The sequence below is a fragment of the Drosophila erecta genome, unplaced genomic scaffold (assembly GCF_003286155.1).
Source record: "Drosophila erecta strain 14021-0224.00,06,07 unplaced genomic scaffold, DereRS2 tig00000092-arrow-pilon, whole genome shotgun sequence".
Classification (NCBI taxonomy): Eukaryota; Metazoa; Arthropoda; class Insecta; order Diptera; family Drosophilidae; genus Drosophila; species Drosophila erecta.
Genome location: NW_020825207.1, coordinates 3,891,815 through 3,909,622, shown reverse-complemented (window position 1 = coordinate 3,909,622; position 17,808 = coordinate 3,891,815). Strand labels below are relative to the sequence as shown.

Genomic DNA, 17,808 nt, shown 5'->3' with positions numbered 1-17,808 from the left:
TTTAAAAAAATATAGGGGAATTATTAACACTCGTTCTCGATGAGTCGGCGAAAATGTTTGGGAAAAGGCGGATTACGAAAATGGAGCGAATTGCCTAGAAAATAATTGGGGTTAAGCAACCACTATGGAAAACACTATGATTAATGTTTATATTTGCACTTTTCGTTTTTTTATTTGCAGAAACCAACACACAACAGGCCACGAGTAATATTGGAATGTAACAAATCTGAATGAAAGTGCTGAAATGAATAAAAAAATTTAAGTGAATAAGAAACCAAAAAAGAAAATACCACTTATAAATGACGAGCGTGTGCAAAGTGTACATAATTACATATTAGCTGTATATTATTCATATATAGGCCAATATTCAAACGCGAGTGCTAAAATGCGGTCAACGTCGGGATGCAGAAATCTGTCTGAAATCAAATAAATCAAATTAAGCTAATCAAAATATATCTATCGCTCTAAGTAATCGTAATCGTAATCGTTGTAGCCAATCAAATCAAAATTTGCATCAAAAGCAAACCTCAAATTGTTGCCACACCAACAGTTTGAGTGCACATTTTCCTTGCAACCACTTCGTGAAACATTTGAAAAACGGCCTCAAAACGGAGTCCCTAGAGTTTTTGCGTTGCGAGGAAGAGGATAGCAAGATGGATATCCTTCCGAGTGGCAACATCTTCAGCGAGCTGGAGCGGATCTGCACCACCGGCTACTACTCGTCGCAGCCGTCGATTGAGGATCAATGGCAACAGGTGAGTTGCAAGTGAATAAGTAATGAGTGAATAAGTGAATAAGTTGGGTTTGTCCAAAGTCAAGTCTGTCAAAGGATTTTTTCGTATTTGTGTGCAGCTGAATCCAATTTCTTCTTGAGTAAACTGGCCCAAACTTCAGCTGCAAACTAAATACTAAAGCATTTTGTCCACTGCAGTGAAATCTCAGACTTTTTCGATTTTCCAAAAATAAGCAGTGCGCCCTATTCGATTTCATAATTCGTCTTGGGCATTCCTATTGTGTCTGTGGCTTTTTAAGTTTTTAAGTCTATAAACATAAATCAAATTTCTACCCTTTCCACTTTCCACTATAATTTTTCCCCCAGTTGACGTCACCCGCTTAGTTTGTTCATTATTTATTTAGCATTTAGTCCAGCATTTATCATAGACTCAATTTCTTAGGCCAGTCGGTGGTATTTTATCGATGGCATTAACCGACTTTAGGCGCACTTCCTTGAAAGGCGTTGCGTAATACATACATATTATGTATGCGTTCGGGAATTGAATAAACTCATGAATACTCTCCACCCGTGATCTTTTGTTTGTTTCTCTGTCCAACAAAAGTGAATGAAAGAAGAAATCGCTTCAAGGTCCCACACTCTCTTGAAATTTACCTGAACGAGCGTGGGCTAAAATTAAATTGCTAAAAATTATAAACTCTTGATAAGCGTAACAGTGTGCTATATAGTGTATATACAAACACGCTAAACGAGTGTGTGTGCAAAAAGCGAGCAAGAGGAAGAGCCGGGTAAATAGATGCCAGCCCCTAAATAAGTAAAATTCGCAGCAGTTCGCGGTTATCATCTGAGGGCATGCATAGTATATATACTAAATACATAGCTCACATACTTGTGCAGTTTGCGAATTTTTTCGCACACTTAATATGCATATGTGTGTCTGTGTGTGTGAGCTCTTTCTGCTTTCTGTTTGGCTTGTATTTTATTTATCATTTTATTTTGGCTTTTTTGGCCGCTCTGATAAAACGAATCGAAGCCGCCGCCAGCTGATTGCAGACAGCTTTGTTGGCCGTTGTTTTGCTCGTCGTTTGCTGGTATTATTGTTAAGAAATGCCGTTGGCATTTTCTCGTTGCTCTGGTGTTATCAAAAACCTGACGCATAAGAAGATTGTGTGTGTCGGATTCGGTGTCGCTTTCAGTTTCTCTGGTTGCGTTCTTTTTCTTATATTATTTTGTATTTTGTATTTCGTATTTCGTATTTTTATTTGTATTTTTTTGTTTGCCCATCAAACGCAAAGTCGTAATTCACTCGGCGAGGGAAATCTGCGATAAGGCGGAGGATTCTTCGCCAGCGGCGGCTGCTCCTTCAACCTCCCACTTTGCAGCTCGTATCTTGTATCTTGTATCTGGTATCTCACTCGAATCCATACCCAGTCGGCTACCGCTTGATGCTCGCACCAATTTAAAGATACTTTTCACACCTTCAGTTTATTTGTTTAGTTTGTACACACTCACACACACAGCGCACTGTGCTGTTGGCTGTTTGATTTATTTTATTCATTTGCTGCATGCCTCAATTGAAACCTCAACTAATGGCAGCCAGAAATTCGCGGAATGTGCCAAAAAAAAAAACATAGATTTGCCAAAAAGTATTCAAAGTATTCAAATTTGTACCCCTTCCCTCTGAATGTTAAACTAAAATTAGCAATTCGCTTCGATTTCCAGCTGGCCTTCAACTTTAACTGCTTGCGGCCGCAATATCTTGAGTCAAATTTGGTTTGAGTATTATTACCGCACGGAGCCAAATAAAGAAATAAAAAAATAAAGAATTCATACTAATCTTATCGTCTGCTGAATTCTGGGCTCTGTTCTACACGATTTTCGCTGTATTTAAATTCCTTTTGGCCGGGCACACGGCAATTAAGCCAAAGTTCCGCCTCTCAGTCTGAGTTCTGAATTCGCCGTCTGAATTGGAAAGTCGCAGTTGAAGACGCAATGCACTCGTTCCATTTGCACAACTTAAAAACTTTTAATTGAACTCGAGTACACATTTTTGCATAACTTTTCGTATTTTGTATTGCCGACACTCGTCGGGGGTTGACGTTTTTTGGTTTTTGCTCGCTCGTTGAATTCGAGTGCCTTCGAATACCCTAAATATGGAATCGTATTCATCATGCCATGAGTTATTCGAAATGATCGTTAGTCGCTGCACTTGAAGCGAGAGTCGTTAGTTTAAAGTACTGAAATTTGACTATGAATCAGTTTCTATTTATTTTGTTTTTTTTTTTAGTTGTATTTTTAGTGTTAAGCCATTTAGAGTGAAGTGAGTAATGCCTTTAAATTTAAAATTAGTAATGTTGTTTGATGAAACTCGTATTTCAGTCGGATTATATTCAAATTGGTGATGTTATTTTCCCATTATATAAGTATATAATCTTAACTTATACAAGATTATATATTATACTTACTTATATTACAAATAACAGAGCATTTCGAGATCAGATTGCAGCAAGCCAGAGTCATTTAGGCGTTTTATTTCTTCGGTTAAATTTGATGCGGGGTTAAAAACTTTGAATTGCTGCATTTAATATAAGTTTCGGCAGGTGGGGGGAGGGGGTGGGTAAGGGCAGGAGACGCAATCCGAATTGAAACTTTCTCTACCCCGACCTTTCACCCGGCTGCGCCCCCTCATTGTATCTGTAGCCGTATCTGCATTTGTATCTGTATCTGTAGCTGTAGCTGTAGCTGTAGCTGTATCTGTGGCTGTATCTGTATCTGTAGCTGTTTTGGTGGCTTTTGTAATTAGAACTTGCGGATGTTTTGTTTATTTCCGTTGACTTCCGCCAGCTTCCGATGCGGCGGCTGCGTTTTGCTGCTGCTTATTGTTTTATTGTAATTGTTTTGGTGAGGGGACTGTTTGGCTATGTTTTGTTATGGTTATGATGCGTAATTCGGTTTGCCAGTCATTCAGTCACTCAGTCAGTCGGCCGAACACTTGTGTCTTCTCGTTTGAACAGCTGCTGGATCCCAATTGCTTCGCTGATGGCAGTGGCAAAAGCAAACAACACCAATCCGCATCTGCATATGTATTATTTATGAATTTACATGCGCATCTGGGAGCTGTATCTCAGTATCTCAGTATTCGTATTTGTATCTGTTTCGGTTTCTGTATCTGTACTTGTATCTCTATCTATTTCTTGAGCCCGGCGAGCATGTTTATCTAAGCTGGGAAATTATGCTGCACACTCAAAACAATTTGAAAGCGCAGAGAAAGCAGAAATATGCGAACAAAAATAAATACAAACGAGGGTATGGTATGGTATTTGGTTTTTACTCTTAATTTATTTCATATGCTGCAGATTGATTTCGATTTGGTCGGCATGTTATTCTTTCATTTCTGTATAAACAGCCAGAACCAAAATCCCGACCGAATTCAATGGATATTCCTTTTGTTGCCAGGCGTGTGAAAACGGATGAATATGTCTGCCAATCTATTTGCGATTAATTTCATTTCATTTGTAGAATTTTTGGCGATTTGCATGTTGTTATAGAATATTGGTTTTAATTCAAGCGTCTAAGCGGATTCGATTGGATTTTCGCTTAGTTATCAGTGTCCATTGATGTGGCTTTATCAACCAATGCCACATTTGCCGCATTTTGAAGCGATTACCCAACTGTGGTTGCCATTTAATGCGTTTAAAATATTTCGAATTAAGCCGCTTTGTATGTGCAACATAAAAAATAGATGCATTCGTATATTACATTACTTCACTGCCAATTGTTTTTACCGGCCAGAAATGCCGCACAAGTGCCAAAATCAGCGACGACTACCACCTCGCCGCCCCCAGCGAACAATATGCAATCAGCAGTTAACATTTAGCACACGCAAAAACGTAACAAAACCCAAAATGGCACGTACACACACACACGCGAACAAAGTGTGGCAAGAATGGGGGAATGGTAAAAAATAAAAGAAATGCCCCCGAAAACGATGCTGCCATTGGGAAATTCATGAAGACAGATGCACACACACACACACACATTGACTTACACCTAATAAGCCAAAGGCAGAGTGACACACTCACACAGGCACACCTCATTGATTACACTGAGAGAAGTGCCGTGGGAATTCGCGCCATAACAGCACTCAGAAATGAGCCATTGTTCATGTGCTAATGAACTGGCAAGGTAAAGAATTTGCTGAGGTACAAATGAGATATGCAGCAAATCACCTATGTACCTGCGCTTTTCGCGCAGTGCATGGCCAAATCTTAGTCTAGCCGGGATGGGGAAAACAGTTATTTTAGCAGCGCCAGCAAAAAATGAGTCGAAAGAACCCAGTGAAGGAAGTGAAAGATTTGGGCGTTGGAAACGAAGATGCGACTGGGATGGGGGAAATCCCAAATACGTGCAATTGCTGAAAATATGCTCGACGTGCGGGGCAAGGCGAACGTGCGGGCCAGGCGTCCGTGAGCCTTAAATACTTGCCACCAGGCGGCACTCCCCCTAACATTCCCCCCACCAGTCCCCTTCCGCAACACACACCGAAATCCAACTAAGCAGCAGCTACCACGTTTGCTACTCCTATTACCCTCAATCATTTATCATCTGGGCTGCAATTAATCATCAAATGCGCGCTCCGCAGTCGCACCCACCCCAGAAGAGTCCTTTTATAGTTTTTGTGGGCTGCCCCCTGGATTTATGCTCATAATGTGGCATGTGGAATGCCAGTGTATGTTTATCTGGCAGCCCAAGAGTGCGGCGTGTGTGTCTGCTACATTAGATGCTCATATACGTACGGATTCGGATTCGTATTCGTATTCGTATTCGTACTGCTATTCGTATGTGGCGCACATAGCTCACAGCTCACATTTAACTATGCGACAGCAGTAGCAGCGCAGAGCCACTGACAGAAACAAGTAGCTAGTCACTCTGAAATGAACAATCATAAAAAGTACTATATGTTTTGCAGTCATTTGAAGTACTTCTTAGCTACATTTCGATTTTTAATTAGGCCAGCAACTCATTCAATCCTTTCTTGCCTTTCTTGAGCGCACTTTCCGTAACTGTTTCGCTCAGTGCATGAGCGCGGTGCGGTTCGCTGCTCGATCTGGCCAACACTGCACTCGGTTCCTTCCCACTGGTTACGTGCAAGTTTATGATATGGCTCCTGGCTGAGAGCCTCGACTCGTTTCATCTCGTTTCTCGACTGCCTTGCGGTTGCACTGGCACATTGGCTTACTGCCATCCTGCAGTTGTGCCACACGCAGAGTTAACCAGAAAAGTTGCTGCAACTTGCGGCGAGCAAGCCAGACGCACACTGAAAACTCGAAACCCCAGAAACGCCGTACTCGGGATTTTCTTGCATAACTGCGATTAGTCTTCTTTCGCCCGAAAGGTGTCTTCTGCAGTGGGTATACGAGTGTACTCGTAGAATGGAGGGCATTAAAAAAATCATTAAAAATGGTCAAGGCATGTAATGGTTCTCCGGGGATTACCTTTCTATGCTACTAAGCTGATTAGGTCGTCCCAACCTTTGGCAACCAAACCCTTTTGATTTCGTAATTATTTTCATAATCGCCGGGTGCATGTGAGCTCCACTGCCCCACAATTAGGGGTATGTGACATCCGCCTTGAAGTTTTCCAGTCCTAAGTTTTGGTTTTTGTTTTTTTTCCTTTTCGATAGCAAACCACCCGCATGGGTTTAAAATTCTGTACAGCTGTTGCGGCGTTTCATAATTCGCAGGAAAGCGGAAATACGGCGGAAGTGTAGCTCAGCCACCCCAGAAATGTAAACTTTGCGTGTGTTGTTCGGTTGCCTTTAGCTTTTTTTGCAATGCAATGCCTACAATTAGATTGGCAAGGACTCTTGTAAATTGCGCATAATTGAGTTGCCGGTTGTCGGCTGTTTCCTCGGTTTCCTAGCCATTTTCCTACCCATTTTAACACCACCCAACCGCTCGACACGAACTTGAACTGTGAGTCAGACAGACTATATAAATCATGATTAGGTCTGCACTTTGTATTTTGATCAGAGTCACTAACAGATACAAATACCCCACGATGATTCGGACTTCGTTCGATGCTCCTGTCTTTGTGCTTTAAGTTTGAATTATATCCATTCCTAATTGGCTGTACAATTATGTATGCTTCGGCTGCTGCCTGATAAATTTGTATTTATTAGACTCATACATCAAGTTGGCATCTTTGTGGGTCTCTGTCTATATCCCCACCGTTCTTATCCTGGCATCCCCATCATTATGTCGCTATACAGTAGGTGTGTGTGTGTGTGTGCGTGTGTGTGTGAATATGGAGGATGCTGCAGCACTATATGCTCCTAAAACCCATCTCTGTTGGCATTCGAGGTTGACGTTGTCGTTGGTTCTTTTTGCTCTTTTGCTCCTCGGGTCGGAAGATGTGCGCCGTTGATAAAGTCTCTTAGTAATGAGTGGATATGTTTCGTATTAATTACAGTTGTGTTATACCCCCCACCCCCCCAGTTGTGCGAAAGCCCCATCCATCCTTCCAGTATTTCAGTATTTCCTGCCTTGTTAGCGAGAGGAGTTCACTGATTGTGGGTCGCTTGCTAATCTGACGACGTGGGTTGGGTTGCCTACACCCACTTTGCCGTTCGGAAAAATCCCCCTGTGTGGGTTGACTCTTAATTTCCCTCCACACACACACATACACACAGACAAACACACACACACATAGACACTCGTATACATTTCAGCCTTTCGTATTTAAGCAACTGCGGGCCATTAAAGAGATGCTTCAAGTTGGCCCATAAAAACGGGTCTAAGCAATTGATTGATTTTGTTCTTGTTTTTTTATTATTTTCCTGTGCGCCATTTTATGCCCGAAATGAATCTTTTTCGGGGCCAACGCGAACTCGCAAAAAGTGCGATTTGTGGTCGTAAAAAAGAGCCAGCAATGTCCTGGCAATTTTACGAGCGGCACAAACTAATCCTTTTTTAATAATGCGAATGGTCGCTGGCCACTCGAGAGCCACGTGCCTCAGTCCTTGGGCAAAAGTCCTCCTACCACGCTGTCATCTTTCATTGCCAACTCATTTGAGCGGCAGATACGCAATTTCATTATGCCACAGCCAATTGCACACTCATTGTTTTATTTCTTATGTAAATTTCGAGTAAATACAAATACGGATCCGAATCCAAGTACAAATTGTTTTCCATTTCTTCGGGTAAACGAGCAGAACGAGTACGAAACGGGCCAAGCCGCCATCGTCAACGTCTTGGGCAAATAATGTCTGGGCCAAAAAAAAACCCAAAAAAAAAACCATAAGCGAGCTGAATATTTTGTGTAGAACAACTGAAAAAGGCCAACCAGACCAGAACCAACCACCAGCAGCAACCCCAAAAACAAGAAAACAGAAAACAAAAATATAAAACTGGAGGGTAGAAGCAGAACAAGGACCGAAAATTGCACGAACATTTTTATTTTGAAAATTGTGTATTTTAAATTTTTTGCACACTTGCCGTTTTGTTTAATTTTGCACACGTCGAGACGAGTGGGTGAGTTTTTATTTATTTATTTATTTTTTTTTTATATTTTGAGGGTGCTGGCGATGTGTGTGCGCTTGTGTGAGTCGTACATAATTTATGGCACGCAAGGAGGGGAAACCAGAAATTAGGCAAAATAAGTGTGGTCGAAGTTGTACTACCCTTAACTTTTAAAGAAAGGTTTCGCTTAAAATTAACTTTTTCCATTTTTAATACATTCACTCCACGAAGGAGTGCAAAAATTTAAGTTCAAAGACAGCCTTTTTTCTGGCTTTCTGAAAGATATATTAACTGCGAAACTACGAAAGCAATAAAGACAGCTAAGTTTAGGTTTCTAAATGGATCTTTGGGGACTAAGAACACATCCCTTCCTAGCCTTCATAAGTAAACCAACAGCTCATCCCATTTGGGTTTCAGGGGATATTGATATGTCAACTGGATGACAGTATGACATACCCTTCGAAAGGGCATCAATATGATTGCCTTGTACTTGGGCTTGTAAACCGAGTGGAATGAGTTTCCAGCTTTTTTGCTTGGGTGCGGGGGCTGCTAGACGAACGCCATTGTTGCCGGCTGGCAGTCTGGCCTAGTCCTGGCTCCTCTGGCCACCCCACACCCCCAGCCCTAATCCATCCAGTTTTCCGGCGAAAAATGTATGTCAAATGCGGCAGCGATGAGATGTGCGTGGGTGTTTCGCCGGCGGGTGAGATTGGTGCGATGTGGCCAGCAGTTGGGCTCAATACAAAAGCAGTTGACAGTTGCAGCCCGAAAGTTGTCAGCTGCCTCGCAGCGGCTAATTAAAGGGTCCAATCATAAATTACATGCGCTGAACCTCGACCTTGGAGAGGCACAGGCTGCCTGTCGTCTGCCCGCTTGTCTGATAAGTGATAAGACCAACTGGCGCCAAATGTCTTCCGCCTAAGAGCCGGCCAGAGGCGACAATGATAAGAACAATTTGTGAGGCTGTTGTTTTGTGGCACTACTATGTGCTGGATGTGTATACAAAGGCAATTTTCGGTTTTCGGTGGCTGACACATTGGCCATAAAAGGGATCAGGACCCGCCTGCTCGCATATGGCGGTAAATTGTTTTCCCTTATTTCTCAATATTTTCCCAGAGTTTTCCTCCACATCTGCAATTGCAGGGCCGAACGCCTTTTGTTATAGTTCGAGCATGGTGTGTTGATGTTTGCCCAATGATAGGGGCGTTGGGTGCTAAAATTTCTGGCCGATACTGGCCACGGGTTAATGTGGGGTCTTGGGCTTCGATTTGCACTTGAATTGGAGGACTGTTGACTGCCAGAGCTTCCTGCGGCCACTGATAAGGCGTGAATCAGAGGGCTTGTTGAATCTGGCGAACCCTTTGTGTGTCTCATATGCTGGCTATCAATGCGAAGGCCTTTTGCCAGCAACAATAACAGAGAATTTGTTTTATTTTGTTTCGCTTCGTTTCGCCCTCGAAAAACCCCGTCCATATATGCATGTTAATCATCCATTCAAACAGTTTTCAGCTCATATAACATCACGAAAGAACGCGTTCTCAGGGTGTGGATTGTGTGCCTGTGCCTGGGCCTGGGAATCGAATGCACTTTGAAGAGCCCATTCCAAACAGTGGCACCCCTTCATCCGCTCCAAAGGCCTGGGCTCTTCCTTGGGTTATATGCACATACAAGTATGTTTCACACTGTCTGATGGCAAGCCCAAAAATGAAATCAATTTACACACCCCACTGCGTCGTGTCCGCCTTTTGTGTAAGAAGATCTTAGCGCCTAAGTGCATCAATTGACGCGCTTTTCAGACGCAAAGTTCCCCCAATTGCATTAAACAAATTGAAAATGCTTCAAGAGCAAGTGCGAGGTGGCTGGGCTGGAGAAAGTAGTCTCCGTTTGGGGGAGAAATTCTATTTGGTGGCAACTTTTCGTTGCCCGTGACACTTTGTAATTGAAATCTGCGGTCGCCAGACCCGAATATAAATATAGAAAAATTAATAAGCCAAATAAAATGTCTACTAGTCGATGGACTGATCCCGGCGAAAGCAATTTATCAAGTGGCAAGTGGAAAGTGGGAGTGGCAAGTGGCAAGTGGGTAGGGGAAACGGAATTCAAAAGAAATTAAATATATGTAAGTATGTACAAATGCTGGGAGGTCTGAGTCAGAGCGAGATAGGCCCAAACAGGATGGAACTCGGAAGTGGAGGAGGCTGTAGGCTATAGTATAGGCCTCCAATGATAATGATTGATGGCCCAGCAGGCTGGAGGAATTTTGTTGTTGCGCTGCTGGCTGTTGATAAAATAAGAATAAGAATAAGAAGAATAACTTGACTTTTTATATTTATACACATTTCAAAAGAAGATGAAAGCAAGAATGGGATTTCTTCCAGCTCAGATAAGCTCACTTCTCCTCTGTTCTTATCGAGCTCTGAGTACGGAAAACAGAAACTCGAAATAAATATGAAATACTAATGAGTATAAGGGGCTCTCCCATGTGGGAGCTGATAAATGTGTCATGCCGAAGGAGTGGGTCCTAAAGATTCGCGCCTCATTTGAGGGGCCTTTCCTTTTCGTTTCGAGGGGTTCAAGGTTAACTGTCGCTAAATGACTCAGCCAAAGATACATTCTGATATACTTGATATACTCAAAGCCCTGATGGTTATTATGACAAATTGATTACATGTAATTCTCTGTCTGTCTGTCTGTCTGTCTGTCGGCTCCTTTGATTAGGTGCCAGCTGAGGAGACGCGGCGAGCTGCTTCCGAAAATTTGTCTTATTTCTGCTGATTTATATCTTGGCCAGCATAGTTTGTCCGCCCCACGCTTTCAGTGTTTGTGCGAGTCTGTCGCTTTTATTTGATTTCGGCTAAGATGATTTCGCCTTAATGCATTGAATCGGGCCAAACAGGAAACCTTTGAAGCAGCTTCCCAGCTACCCAAAGATTCTTTCTCGTATATTTTCCTGCTTGGGGCCAATTGGGTGAAGTGGAAGTTGCTGCGGAAGAGATGGCCAATATATATATGTACACAGTTATAAATTAAATTTTTCATTCTACTTACATTCGACTGACTCCCTCCCTCCATTTTTGGATGTATGTGTGTTTTTATTTACGGTAAATTTCATTTCGATTTCTTTTCCAATTTCTTACGTTCTCATTCTTTTTTTTTTTTTTTTTTGGCTGAATCGGCTGTCTGCACTCCTTGAGAGACGGCCAACGACTTCGATACCAACTGAATGGCCAATCAATAACATTGGCCAAGACATGCAGCCCCTCCCGACAAAAAAACGAGATTTTCCTCCGCCGCCCGGGTTTCTCTCCTTTGCCCCCGGTTTTCAAACACTCTAAACACCAATTGATGTTTATATGATAATGATTAATGACTACGTTACTTTTACACAGATTGCTTTCCGAATGGCTTCAGTGCTCCAAACACACGCTTGTGTGTGTGCTGTATATTGGAAAGCCTATTTATTTATAGGCCCAATACAAAGGGCCATTTTCCTTCGCCTGGCGCCTAGAGTTTGGGTTTTTCCGCCCGCTTTCCCCTCCTCGCTCACAGCTTTTGACAGAGTTTTAGTTGCGTTTAGCTTAAGTTTTTCCCTCGTATTCTATTTGGGCCATGTTGAGCGGCGCGTCTCATTACCAGACATTCATCAATTGTTGGCAATTTGTTTGCGAGTAACCGAGGCGCCTTGTCTCTGTCAGTTTCCCGTTCTTGGTTACTCGACTTGAAAAGGATGTGCAGGGCGTGAGCTTGCTAGTACAAAAAACAGGGTATCAAAGTGGGTATCTGGCCTAGAAGACATTTTTACAGTCAGAAAAGGAAGTGAAGGGTGTGAGCTGACTAGTAAAAAACAGGAATTTGCGCCATGAACTTAAAGTTGTAAAGTTTTCCCTTGAGAGTATTACTTGGTCGAGTTCGAGCAGCGTAGACTTTTCCGCTGCCTTTTTTATATTCTCTTCGCTTGCCTGGTCAACTTGTAACTGTTACTAATGATGACAACTTATTTTGGCCTAAATGCTCGGCCAACACTTTTATTGGTTTTTGTAATTAATGATGCTGGCCGAAAAGTGCGGAAATGACTTTGTGGTTTGCTCGAGGTGTTTGGACACACCTCCGCCCAGCTGCTGCCCTCAAAGAGGAAAAGTTGATTTCGGTTGGATTGGAGCTAAGTTGCCATTAATCAAATGCACTGATTAGAGACTTGCAGCGCGGCGACTGGAAGTGTACGGATGCAAAGGGCAGAGGTCCTGCCTTCGAGTTCCATGGGCTGTCGTCCGATTGTCACAGATGTCAGTTGAGCGGCACAAATTACACTCGTGGCAATTAAATTAGGCAAGCAATTAGGCCAACGGGCGGGTGCCGCACACAGAAAAAAAAAGCAAACCAAAAAGAAAGGGTTGCACATCGGGAATATCGATGAGCTCAAATTAATCAAAGGCGAAAGTAATCATTGAGTCGACATGGCCAAATGGAATGTCAGCCCAAATGGGGCGTGGCACATGCTGTCCACGTTAATTGGGCGCCGTGTTCCTTCGTCTACCACTTTCTGTTATCCGCGCTTTCTTTGTCCTTAACTTCGTTTTGGCTGTTGCGCCTTTTTACAATTTCATTTGTAATTTATCATTGTTTGCCCTCGCTCTCGGCTCCTTGCCACTTGCCTCTTGCCACTCGAATGTTGGGCCAAAGGGTTCACCCCATCTGATTCACTTTGCTTTAGCATTTAAATATTTTATTGAGTGCCTCAAATTGTTAATTGTTTTTTGATGGGTCGCGGGCGCGGGCGCGGGCTAAAAGGATCTCCCTCGAGCCAAATCGATTCTAATTAGGCACTGTGCGTGGCAATATCCATATCAGAAATGGCCCGATCCTTCCACACCGTTCTCCTACGGGTTGCTAACACAGTTAGCCAACCCTTTTGCGAGTTGTCAATTGGGCTAATTTGGGCCTTCGCTTTATGCATGCCTGATGTGGATGCGCTCCTTGGTGGCTTATCCCTGTGGCACCCACGCCGCCTCGTCCTTTTTCGTCCTTGTCCTTGTCCCTGTCGCCGGCGCAACACATCAAAGAACGGCTGCTGGCCGCCAGACAGGTGAGAATGAAATGGAACTTGATCAAAGGACAACACGCAGGCGGCTAACTTTTTGGCCGAAAGGCGCGCAGCACTCGAAGAATTCCTAATGAAGTCACGATGACGTTTCAGCTTTGGCTGGCTGGAGGAGAAACGAAATATGTTTGGGGTTTTGCCGCGCTGACAGCTTTTAATAAAAGTTGCTCCCCCTTTTTTTTTATTTTTTTTTGGGGATTTTCATTTTGATTTTCCAGACGCAAGCGTCGCTACTTGAGGCCCGCCTGTGTGTGTTTGGGACTTCTGGGACTTGTGGGGGTTTTGGGGCTTTGGGGCAACCCTTTTTACGGCTGTCTAGCCACCAAATTTTGACCTTCTTCATGTGACATATTTTTAAGTAAGTTGTCAAATTATTTTCACTGTTCCGCACAGCAGGCCAAATGAAATTATGTTTTACCCTTGCGGTTTTTTCCGCATTCCTACGCTTTGTTTGCGCGGGAAATGGGAAAAGTCAAATGCTGATGAGGACAAAGGCTAATAACGAAAACCTTTCTGTAATCGAATACCCAAAACAAAAAAATCGAGGAGAAACGAGCAAAGAAGTGACGAAGCGAAACGGAAAGACAACTCACCCTCGTTGAAATTTGAGTCCTGTGAAGGCAAAGATCAAACTAAAACTGCACTCTAGTCACTTCAGCATTTGATCCCACTGAATCGGTTTTTTATAGTTCTTTGTTTACTTATCTGTGCACATTGGAAAAATGAAGGAAAACAGCCACTAATTACGATCTTTTCTCTCGTCCCATTGCAGGTAATTCACTCAGACCATAATCTCCACCAGAATGATGCACAACTTCAGGAAAACGGCGAGGGTGAATATAACCAGAATCAGGGTTCTGCTGGGCCGCTCGAATCCCTCATCTTGATTGCCACACTCCTGATTGTCCCACAACATTTTCCAGGGTTTTTTTTTGGTTTTGTAGGGCTTTCCAATGATTTCAGCTACGATTAGAGTTTCTGAGTTGTGCGTCAGAGAGATTTTCACCACTCAAAGTGTGAAATGCGTTGCCAAACACAAAGGCCAAGAGCGGCGTCAGCAGTGAAAGCCGGCAAACAAAAGATCCATTTGAATGCACATTTGCGCCAGCTGCATTTTCAAACGCCCCGGGCCGACATTGAAATTTTCACACATCCTCTGGACGGACCACCAAATTATGGGGCCCGCTGCCCAAAACCGCCGGACGGACAGTCAGTCAGTCGGCATTGAATACCTGTAAGCTGCTGTTTGGTCATTGGCCAACAGCGGCAAAGGGTTAGGCAGGTACAAATCCGTGGCCAAGCGCGGCTTGTGCAGTGGTTTCTGTTGGTTTTCTCGCACTAAGCCACGTTGAGCTCGACTTGGCCTAAACAGCCGTCAAGCCCCCCACTTCGCTCGTTTTAGCCTTGGTGCTTGCTTAGTCTTTTTCGTGTTGATGTTAAGTGTTTTTCTTTCGGTTTTGTGTGTCGTGTCGTGTCGTGTTGCCTCAATTTGTGTTTGGCTAATGAAAATACCGCCGCGAAACAGACAAGCAAGCAGCAAACGATTTACGATATTCGGGCCAGGCATTTTCACTTGCCGCAACGACCGCCGTACATTCCACAGCAAATGACTTCATTGTGCATGGGACTCGCACTCGCAGTAGCTGGCGAGCTATAAATTCGCCCAGACCGCAAGACAATGGGCGCCCAGAGCTGAGATCTCGCCACTGAATCCCACTGCCGGGCTTGCAACGTTCGCTCATGCAACTGCCACAATTGCTGCGACTACTGCGATGCTGATGATGATGATGCTGATGATGCTGATGCGTTCGTAATGGAATTCAATGCCTTTAATGTGCATTTTCGCATTTACATAATCGATGGAGGGCAGGCACAGCAGTGGTGGGGGAAAAAACTACAAAATATGAGCTCGCACGCAAATTAAGCAGCTAGGACAAATAGTAGTAGTAGCAGTAGTAGTAGTAGTAATAGTAGTAGTAGCAGCATGCCAACTCAATTTGCCAGCCATCTTACTGCAAATTTGCAGTTGCTGTTGTTTATGCGCTTAGATTGTGTCCGTGTGTGCAGGTCTTGATTTAAGATACTTGCTTAATGTGTAATTTAGTGCATTTAGATAAGTTGCATAGTGAATTTTTGATGTGTGTGCTGCTGCCGTTCTGTGGCTGCGCTCCACACATCAGCAAAGGGAATTTAATGCATTGTCTTGCATCTCTGCATTTTGCATTCTGTGTCTGCCTGCTGCTGGAGCTGGTGCTGATAATGCTTTTGTTTATTTAACGGCGCTAAGTGCATTGGTTGCATTTGCATAAATCGCTCGGTGGTTGGCGAGGTGGATTCAACGCCATCGCAAGCTGGAGGGAGCGCAGACTGGTGGGGGTAAGTGGTGCAGGAGTGGGCAGAGTGGCAGCCCGACGCATTAAACAATTTGTGGCATTTAACAGTCGTTATAATATTGAAAAAAGCGCTCGCCGTTAACCCATGGCAATGACTATAAGCTGTAGCTGCAAACTTTTACTTGGCGCCCAACCAGGGGCTTTTGCAAGTTCAGCATTTTGAAAGCCTTCATTTTGTTCTAAATATAAATAATTAAGGCTTATCTTTGTTTATAAATTTCATACTTTCCGTACTGACTTTCCGCACTAGTTTCGGTCACACATGGGTTAAATCGAGGCTATCGATAGCCTGTGTCAGCAACAAGGGTATCAGTGTTTTAATGCGTTTGCCGCGCTGCATGTGTGAGCGTTAATCACAAAAGCCAATATGCAGCTGAAAGCCGTTTGTTAATGCGTTATGCATTGCCACACTCCACACTCCACATTCCACACACAGCACCCCACCACCATGCCACCATGCCACCAGCATCGTGGCTTTTTCCAGCGCTTCACACCCATTGTCAGGGCATTAAATCCCGCAGAAAATTCCTTTCTGGCCGGCCAGGCTGTGTGATAAATTACACAACGGCACAGGCGATCGCCAGCGACTCTCATTTAATAAATAAAAATTCCATTATGGACACACTCAATGCCGGCCTCAAGCTCCATCAAATAACAAAGGAACGCTTGCTGTCCGTGTTGTGTGTGTAATAAATGACGTTGCACCTCCCGGTGCCAAGTGGCTGCCTCGTGGCGCTCCAAAACTTCGCTTGGTCTAACGTTGCAGGGAGGACGACAAGCTTGTCAATTGGCAAAACATTTTCACATAAATATACGTTTTTTTTTGGCAAAAGCAGCACTGGCGCCATTGACAAAACGCCCACAATGTGCCTGCCTGGCGTTGCATCATCGAACTGCAGCGGACATGCAACAATTGCGGCCGTGCAACATCAATGGAAAAAACATTCCTGTTTTTGTTAGCCGCCGTGCTGCTGCCGCCGCAACACGCTGTAATTAACCCGTTTGTCATGCAAATAAATCAAAAGTAACATACCTCATACCCGCCGGCGGCCCGGAAAATGGTGTTAAATGCAATTGCGACTGCATTTTGAGTGCATTTTCCGTGTTTTACGAGTGCAATGAGAAATCTCATTTGCAACCACTTGATGGCCGGGCATGTGAGATTTTCGCATTTTGAAAGATTCCGATTTTTCGCGCTGCCGTTTTGGCAGGCAACCAACAATTCGCGCACACCCCAAAATCGGCATGAGGCAAAAATTAATTGCAACAAAATGCGTTAAATGCCTGCTGCATGCATCATGTGTTGGGCCTTCGTTTATTTATTTGGCTCTTCTCGCCAGCCGGAAAAACGTGCTGGGCATCGTTCATCTCGATCTCGATCCGTCGATCCGTCGATCGAGTGCAATTTAATGCCTCAATTTTCACCAATTTCATCTATTTCGATGGCTGCCACGAATGCTACGTGCGTGCCCCAAAATAGCCGTGTAAAAGCATGGTGTGTGCTTTTCTTGTACTTTCTATACGAATTGTTTTTTTTAGTTCAGTTTTTTTGTTGTTTTTTTGGTTTTTTGTTTTTTTGTTTTGTGTTGTTTCTGTTTTCGTTTTGCGGTTGCTCGGTTGTTGTATTTTTGGCTTCCTTCGTGCGTTTTTGGCCCAAAGACAAGTTCCGCCTGCGCCAATTTTGGCCTAAATGGCAATGAACTTGAACGCCGTCGCGTGGAAGTTTGTTGGCGCCCTGCGATTTGATTTTGGATTTCGTTTTCTTTTTCTTCTGCTGTCGCTTTTATTTCTTCTTCTGTTTATCTTTGTCGCTTAGCGTTCTGTTTTTGGTCACGCGATGCCGTCAGGCGTATCAATTAGCCCCCAAAAAATGTGTTATTAAAATTGGGATTGAGTGACGTGAAAGGTTTGAGTGGATGGCCGAAAAATATACATTCATTTGCTGCAAAATGGGTCAAAACTGAAGGCTTATTTGCGGGGCAATCAAACCATAAAACATGCAACTATACACGCAACATGGGAACATAACTGCGGCCATGTATCTCACCGTTCTCACCTGATAAG

At 43.6% G+C, this 17,808-nt stretch overlaps 3 protein-coding genes across 5 annotated transcripts in view; 2 read left to right on the top strand and 1 right to left on the bottom strand.

Moving 5' to 3' along the window:
• LOC6547257 (Krueppel-like factor luna) overlaps positions 1 to 17,808 on the top strand; it is a 114,622-nt gene that overhangs the window by 15,463 nt on the left and 81,351 nt on the right. For all 3 annotated transcript variants that reach the window (XM_026980372.1, XM_001976107.3, XM_026980371.1), the window contains exon 2: positions 181 to 755. In XM_026980372.1, coding sequence (XP_026836173.1) covers positions 654 to 755 — 102 coding nt within the window. In that variant the 5' untranslated portion in view covers positions 181 to 653. The remainder of the gene's footprint in view (positions 1 to 180; positions 756 to 17,808) is intronic.
• On the top strand, positions 13,104 to 13,425 carry LOC113564350. The gene is given in 3 exon segments (XM_026981178.1): positions 13,104 to 13,148; positions 13,247 to 13,340; positions 13,343 to 13,425. Coding segments are annotated over 3 exon segments (222 nt in total).
• LOC26526904 lies at positions 14,001 to 14,267 on the bottom strand. Its single transcript, XM_015157391.2, has one exon. It carries the CDS (start codon positions 14,265 to 14,267, stop codon positions 14,133 to 14,135), a length of 135 nt encoding a protein of 44 aa, XP_015012877.1. The 3' UTR covers positions 14,001 to 14,132.